Below are 8320 nucleotides of genomic sequence, written 5' to 3'. Positions count from 1 at the left end.
TCTTCCATCGCTGGATATACATCCTCATTGGTTCATCATACTTCTGATAGCAGGCCCTCAGCTGCTCTATTTATGCAGGTTTCTTGCACATTGAACGGAATTTTTTTCACGAACAAGTCCTCGAAAGTCTCCCAGCTGTCGATGCATCCTTCCGGTAATTTCTTTATCCACGATCTTGCGGATCCGCTGAGGTGAACCTGGATGCTCTGCATGGCTGTTGCTCTAGTTCCACCCGTCAATTTCACCGTTTCCAGGTAATCTATCAGCCAATCCTCTGGGTATTGCAAGCCATCGAACTTTTTGTAATTATAAGGTAACTTAAACCCAGAAGGAACCGGAGTTTAAAAACTCATCGAGTAAAACAAGGGAGTCCACACATATCCTCTTCATCGACTTCTGGTGAGTGCCGACATTCTCTTCTCTCCTGTCGTGCTCTATCAACTCGTGCTTGTATCGTTGTATCTCTTGTGTCACCTGTTCGAGGGGGATCTCGTGCTGCCGTAGTAGGTTGAGGATTATTTTGCCTTGGTGTGCTCTCGGGGTTGCAGCGTACTCGATCCTGCTATCGCTGTCCCCATGACACCAACTCCTGTCATAGCCATCTGGTACAAAGCCTCTCTAGGATCTTCGGGAGGTGGCTTGGATGCTAATATGAAAGCATGAGTCGCCATATATCCCGCTTCCGGTGTTTTGGGGATGATGTGCCCTCTTGTATCTATCGACATAAAGGACATGTCGAGGTTTTGTATCAGGTTCTCTCTTTCGTGCTCAGGCACGTTAGTTAGCCGAGACCTTTCTCTCGCGCGTGCCTCTCTGTGGCTATCTCCCGAAGTTCCTGATTGTCGGCTCAGGTTGGCCCTGCGTGCACTTGATGCGGAAGCTGCAACTCTTCTATCGCTGAGTATTTTTCTTTGTTTTTTCTAGCTCACGTCCAGCACGAGCGAGTCTATATTGATATGCTTGCAATTCTTCTGACGTGGTTGTTGTGGTCATCAGCTCTGTGCCGTTCATGGCTCTTCCAGCTCTATCCCAAGCTGCTTGCGATAGCTGCACCTTCTCTCGCGGCGTGGGGCCGACGTATTTGGGTCATGTTCCACGGGTGAGATTCGCAGGGTCGATGTACGGGTTGCCCAAATCATCGAAATCTTCCGACGCTTCATCTTCTGGCCGGCTTGATTCCCCAATCACGTAGACTTGGTGATATTTTGCAGTTCTGTTTTCATCTTCCGGGTCGATGACACCGTCGTAACGATCGGCGAAGACCTCCCGAATAGAAGTAGATCTATCGATGAAGTCGAAATTTTCGATGCTCTCCGAGTCGCTGTCCAGATCGGAGTCCGTGAACGACCCGAAAGACATGCCGCCGAGCAGATCGGCGAGTTCTCCGTCAGTGGCGGGCTTGATGTAGCTTGGCGGAGAAGCCTCCTCGTCGCCTGACTCGATTGATGATGATGATCCCGAGAAATCAGAATCAGCCGCTAACGGTCCCGAAAAAATCGATGTCGTCACGTGATGCGGTCCTTCTTTCCCGACGCGGAAGTGGAAGCTCCCGAACGTCATCTCCATCGACTCCTCCAGATCGGAATATGCATGCAAACGGGCGGGAGGGTGAGGAACAAAATCGACGAGACCAGGTTTGACCTATTTACCTCCGTCCATCGCGTTGCTTGGTACTGATGATGTTGTTGATGTTGTTCTTGCCATCGAGATCAGCTCCTTGTCGCCTCCAATTCCCACAGACGGCGCCAATTGACAAGGGTTTAACTTGTCAATGCCTACAAGTTGTAGACTAGGGTTTCGCGGAAAGTAGAGGGCAAGTAGATCTCGAAGGTTTCAGCCGAAAAGCTGCTCGACTATGAAAAACTAGGGTTTGTGTTGACAATGATTCGATCCCTTCTTTCTCCCTCGGCTCCCCTTTATATAGGAGGTGGAGCCGAGGTTTTCGTATCGTACAAGTTACAAAGTCTGGGAGACTTTGAATCCTTCCCGTATTGATACAAGTCTTTTATTCCTAATCTATCTCTATTTTCCGTATCGATGCTTATTGGGCTTACGAGCTTCATAAACTTCGGGTTGTGGGCCTTCGATTATCCCCATGTACCTTATTCGGTAGGCCCATCTGGGATGCCTATGTTACCGGCGCCTCGCGGCACGACGGTTTTCGCGGGTGGGAGCGCCTTGTCAGCGAGATTACGCGACGGTTCGCATCGGCCGCGACGCGGGAAGGTTGGTCATCGGCGTTTAATGGTCTCCCGCGCGGAAACCGAGGCGGCCACACGGGCAGCGACTGGCCACGCGGCGTCCAGTCGTCTACGCCGCCGTAAATGCAGGTAGTTGCCACCGCTATATAGTACGCCGCCCACCATCGTGGTGCTATCCTCTCATCTCCACCACCGCCACTGCTCCATTCTCTCCTCTCCACCTCAAAATGTCACGTCGTCTGAAGACCACCTACTCCATGCTTGGCCTCAACGGCCGCGCGCTGCCTCCACCACCACCGCAGCCGGAGCCGCAGCCTGACGCGGAGTACAGCTCCGACGAGTACGAGGACCCACGGTTCGCAGCGCGGCACGAGGCCTACGTCGCAGACGCGGAAGCAGAGGCGGCGGAGGAGGCGGCGCAGTGGGGCGAGCCGCTGCAGGGCCCCGCCCACCCGGAGCAGGCGGCGATCCTCGCGTCGCTGAACGCGCAATGCTACCAGCGGTTAAAGGAGGAGGCGCGGGAGTTCGTCAATGACGCGAACCTCGAGCACGCCCTCGAGATCTCGCGCCAGCGAGCGGCCACGGAGGAGGCAGGACACCTCCTCATGGAGGCGGAGCGACAGAAGCTCGCAGAGCTCAACGCTCATCGTCACTACGAGGTGTTCGCCCGCTAGCAGGCGAGGCGCGCCGAGATCGAAACTTCCCGGGAAAGGCTGAAAGCGCGGGGACAGCGCCGCCGGCAAGCTCCTGCGACGCTGGCCGTCATGCTCCACTGCCAGATGCGCGAAGCAAGGGACGAGAAGCGGGCACGGACGACGAGGTAGGACCGTCGAGCACCCCAAACCAACGGCGAGTAGATCAGGATTAAGTTTAAGTTTTAGTTATGTTTAAATTTAAGTTACTTTTGTATAAATTTCGTATGAATTTCGATTTTTAATTATCATTTTAAATTTCAAAATCTATCGGGCTAACGTATGGAGCCGCTAATGTGGGAGCAGCATCTTCAAATAGAGAATATTGTGCCGGCGTCCCTCGTACGTCCTGCCGTCAACTATTTGGAAGCTGTGGAGATGCTCTAAAGTAGCCCGTCTGTAGTGGATTGACAGTTTTAGCCGGCTGAAAATACAATAAGTTATTTTGCACTTGCATGATTCTCACCAACTGTTCCGATAAATATTGATTTAGACCCCGGATCGAGTGATATAGTACTCGGGCTGTCAGGTCACCTGTCATATTCTACCGCCCGATCTGACCTCACATTTGTTGGCTGGATGCAAGAAATCCAGCGACCTGGTGGTGATTACTGATTAGTGAGCTTCGCCTTCAAGCGCACTCATTGACTCTTTCCAGCTCGGCCATTTCCTCGTCCTTCTATACTGAAGCTAAATTACGCACAAACACAAACGAGCCGATCCATCTTGTCATGGCCGAAGCGGAATTCCTGCCGCACGGCCGTGGCGACGCCGTGCGCCGCCACTTCCTCATCGTGGCCTTCGGAGTCCAGAGCCACATCAACCCGTGTCGCGTCCTCGCGCGCAGGCTCGCGCAGCTCCAGGATGAAGACGGCTCTAGCCCCGTCCTCGCCACGCTCTCCGTCCCGTTGTTCACCCACCGCCGCATGTTCCCTTCGTCCGGCGACGGTGTGTTGGACGAGGAGGAGGCCACAGACGGCGTCATCTCATACGCTCCCTACTCCGACGGCTTCGACGACGGCACCGACGCCAAGGACGCCGATGGGAGGGCGCGCATCCGCCGCGCGAGCTCCCAGAGCCTCTCCGCCGTCGTCGCGCGCCTCGCAGCACGCGGCCGGCCCGTTACGTGTATCGTGTGCAGCCTTATCCTCCCCTGTGTACTGGACGTCGCGCGGGAGCACGCCATCCCCATGGCCGTGTTCTGGATCCAGCCGGCCACCGTCCTCGCCGCCCACTACAACTACTTCCACGGCTACGGCGAGCTCATCGCGTCCCACGCCGCCGACCCCGCGTACGAGGTGGCCCTGCCAGGCCTGGGCCGGCCTCTCCGGATCCGCGATTTCCCGTCGTTCTACGTCGACACCACCGGCGGCGAGGTGGCCAAGTTCGTCATCGAAATGTTCCGCGAACAGTTCGAGTTCATGGAAGCACAGGGGCAAAGTGCCAATAAGTACCTCGTCAACACATTCGACGAGCTGGAGCCGGCGGCACTTGCAACCGTGAGGCAGCACCTGGACGTGTTCGCTGTCGGGCCCGTGCTAGGGTCCTCGGCCGAGGTACGGATCCACCTGTTCGACCACGCCAGCGCCGACAGGGAGAGGTACATGGACTGGCTTGGGGCCCAGCCGGAGAAGTCGGTGGTGTACGTCTCGTTCGGCAGCATATCGACGTACGTCAAGCAGCAGATTGAGGAGATCGTGCACGGGCTGCGGCGGTGCGGCCGGCCGTACCTGCTCGTCGTGCGCAAGGACGGGCGGCAGGAGGACGTGAGCCGCTGCCTAGACGACGCCGTTCAGGAGGGGCAGGGGCTGGTGGTGGAGTGGTGCGACCAGCCGGCGGTCCTGTCGCACCCATCCGTGGGATGCTTCGTCACGCACTGCGGCTGGAACTCGACGGTGGAGGCCATAGCCCTCGGCGTGCCGGTCGTCGCCGCGCCGAGCATGTTCGACCAGCCGACGAACGCCTTCTTGATAGAGGAAGAGTGGGCTGGCGGCGTCAGAGGAGAGCGCAACGGCGAGGGCGTCTTCACCGGCGCGGAGCTCGCAAGGTGCGTCGAGATGGTCATGGGCAGTGACGCGAGGGCCGTGGAGATCAGGGAAAGAGTGGAGGCTCTGAAAGGGATGGCGCGACGGGCAGCCGCTTCTGGCGGGCCTGCGGAGAGAAGCCTCCGAAGCTTCGTCAAAGCTTGCACGAAGGATTCGATGTCATCAACCATGTCGGAATCGATTTTGTCAAAGGAGGAAATTTAGCGTCATCGATCAACATCACCGATACTATATGCTGCCAGGTGGCCATGAGTTAAAGTTTACTTAAAACGATTAGGTTTAAGGATTAAAATTACACTTTTGCAATTCTGAAGCAAGCACTTTTTTTTGACATGTCTGAAGCAAGCACTTGTATCGTCTACATATGACCAAGCTCGTCTGGGACAATTGTTTTTGGACATCGTTTTTCATGTAGCTACTGAATTTATTTCAGTATTGAGTTTTGCCCTCGGGTATGTAATAAGCTTGATCATGTGTTAGCAGCTTTGGGTATATAGATATGGGCCACAACAATCACACTATCTGGTTATCAGAATATCCAGATGGTGCAACCCGTCTCGTGGCCGACGATATTGCCGTGCCTTAATGGAATACATGCGAAAAAATTGCACTTATGCTATCTTGCAGCCTGTTGTTTTTCATTTCGGCAACAATTGAGTTTTTTGTCCGCCAATTGTCTTTGGATTCGATTGCTAGTCGCACTCATCCATATTCTGCATGATTGTCTTTGGATTTGATTGCTACTGGTTTTCTCCGAATTTCTTTTTCTAGCGTGAGAGGGCGAAGGGAAGAAATATGAGGTCCATAGGGGCCCAACAACACTTTTTTTTTCCTTTTCTCTGATATGTCGGCCATTTTCCCCATCTTTTCCCCCAATTTTATCTATTTCCTCTTCTCCTTCCAATTAGCACATCATAAGCATCCAAAGGCATAGGAGCAGAGAAGAGATGGGGTGGAAGGAAAGAAGTCTCCTCCGGTAGAAAATGGCATATGTTGTCATTCATGTGTTGTTTTTTTTTTTACTTTTACAGTTTTTGAACTATGATAATGGACAATGCTCTCGACATTATCTGTGTTTTCCCTATGTGTATCATGATTATGATCATCAATGGCTGATTATAAAAACATGTTTGTTTTTGTTAGTAAGAACCGGTGTTTGCAATACAAACAGGGCCTTTTATGATCAGCCACAATATGACAAGTGAAAATTGACAAAGTAAGGATCCACTATATGTATATTTTTTTACTGCACATTCAATTCATTTCATTAACATGCTGAGCATATGATAGCACAATTTATCAACATATCTAACTTAATAAATATCAAAACTTGCATATAACAATTTTCTACATATGACCAAGCTCGTCTGGGACAATTGTTTTTGGACATCAAGTTTCATGTAGCTACTGAATTTATAGATTTCAGTATTGAGTTATGCCCTGGGGTATTTAATAAGCCTGGTCATGTGTTAGCAGCTTTGGGTGTAGGTATGGACCAGAACAATCACACTATGTGGTTGTCAGAATATCCAGATGATGTAATATGTCTCGTGCCGGCGATATTGCCATGCCTTAATAGAATGCATGTGTTCCGGTAAAAAAAAGTTACACTTTTGCTAGCTTGAGCCCGATGTTCTTCAGTTCGGCAACAATTGAATTTCATGTCCATCGATTGCCTTTGGATTCGATTGCTAGTCGCACTCATCCTTGTTCCACGTGATTGTCTTTGGATTCGACTGTTGTTGGTTTTCTCCGATTTTGTTTTTCTAGAGCAGGAGGGTGAAGGGAAGAAATACGAGGCCTGCAGGGCCCCATCAACATTTTTTACTTTTTCTTTAACGTGTTGGCCAATTTCCCCGTCGTTTCCCCAAATTTTTTCTATTTCCCTCGCATCCTTCCAATTAGCACATCATAAGCACCCAAAGGCAGGAGCGGAGAAGAGAGGCGCTGGAAGGAAAGAAGTCGCCTACTTTAGTCGGAGGTCAAGGGGAGCCCACGCTTTGTGGTTAGCGTGCAATTTGCATCGTTCATGGGAGCAAGTGGTCGCGATGGGTGCATCAGTTCACCAAACTTTCTCCATCATAACTCGTCGAGTTCCGCTACAATTTTTCAAGGCAATATCGATCTTCATCCATGGCCACGCATAAAAGACAATGCAGTGAGTGTTAGGAGACCCACGTGTAGCTTTCTCGCCTGTAATTTTCACCCTCCGGGGTTTGGTGAACTGGGGGATTTTTCGCGGATGCTTCTGGTATTTTTGTGCTGCATTTTCTCCTTGATAAAATCCGTGGTCTCACTAGTGTGTGTGCCATCACAGTGTTGTAGTCCAGTGCTTCTTGGATTCTTTAGGGATTGTTTGGTCCAGATAAGATCCTCGAGTGGCTAGGGGTAGCCACTGAATTTTTCAGCACTACTTAGTACATGTCAGCTCAAGGTAGCACATTTTTGACACATTATATCAAATGGATATGCACTCCCCACACTTTTTAAATCTACCTCACTTTTATTTGCTTCATTCTTTCAAACTCACATCATTAGCCACTGTCTCCACTGCTTTGGTTTGCTACTTCTTTCCTTATTTTTCGATTTTGACCGTCTACTGATGTTATTAGCCTTGTTGCTCTTGCTTTTACAGCTTGCTTTACCTGCAAACAAATGAACTAATCCATGTGTTATTTCCCACTTTTTAATAGCATATGCAACGAAAACACGCAAAAACTATTAATGCTGCAAACTCCACATATATTAAAAATGAACAAACTGGTATTTTCTAAATACTAGTTGAATGCCCGTGCGTTGCTACGGCTATTATTCTTCTCGCAGCATATTAAACAATACCTGCAAAAATTAACGTGTATAAAAGGCATAATATATTCTAAAACCCCAAATTCTACCTTATTTGAAATATATTTTAAAACCTTATATAATTGGTATAGTTTGAATATGAAATAAGCACTCAATTTTTTTATTCATAAATATCTACTCCATTCGCAAATATCTACGGAGTACTATCGATGCTAATTACGTATTTTCATACGATGTTAGGAATATTGTCTTCTTCATTTTCATGTAATTGAGCAAGAATACAAAAGAATTCTTCCTTAGCTCGTAAACATCATGTAAAACAATACTCCCTCTGTCCCGAAATAACATGTTGTGCCTATATAGAAATTTATTTTTACAAAAAAACCCTCCCCGATTCCAAACGTTTCAAAAACAAGTCCAATTCAAATCGTTGTCTTTGTTGCGTCGTGGGCGATCATATGCCGCCACTTCTCGGAGAGGTCGTCCGATGACACAGCTCCTCTGCCGTCCGCCATCGTTGTGTCATCAAACATGAATTGTTATGCGTCGACGTCGGTGCACCTCCCCAGCGGCTGCA

At 50.0% G+C, this 8320-nt stretch overlaps 1 protein-coding gene across 1 annotated transcript; it reads left to right on the top strand.

Annotated features, from left to right (window-relative positions):
* Positions 1-3547: 3547 nt before the first annotated feature.
* On the top strand, positions 3548-5437 carry LOC124655470 (cyanidin 3-O-rutinoside 5-O-glucosyltransferase-like). The gene has a single exon (XM_047194359.1). It carries the CDS (start codon positions 3625-3627, stop codon positions 5140-5142), a length of 1518 nt encoding a protein of 505 aa, XP_047050315.1. The 5' UTR covers positions 3548-3624; the 3' UTR covers positions 5143-5437.
* The last annotated feature ends 2883 nt before the right edge of the window (positions 5438-8320 follow it).

This window comes from Lolium rigidum, chromosome 5 (assembly GCF_022539505.1).
Source record: "Lolium rigidum isolate FL_2022 chromosome 5, APGP_CSIRO_Lrig_0.1, whole genome shotgun sequence".
NCBI classification, from domain to species: domain Eukaryota; kingdom Viridiplantae; phylum Streptophyta; class Magnoliopsida; order Poales; family Poaceae; genus Lolium; species Lolium rigidum.
Note: the sequence above shows the minus strand (reverse complement) of the source record. Positions and strands in the feature narration are given on the sequence as shown.

Excerpts from the sequence above, each read along its gene's own strand:
- LOC124655470 (XM_047194359.1), top strand. The coding sequence starts at position 3,625 with ATGGCCGAAGCGGAATTCCTGCCGCACGGCCGTGGCGACGCCGTGCGC.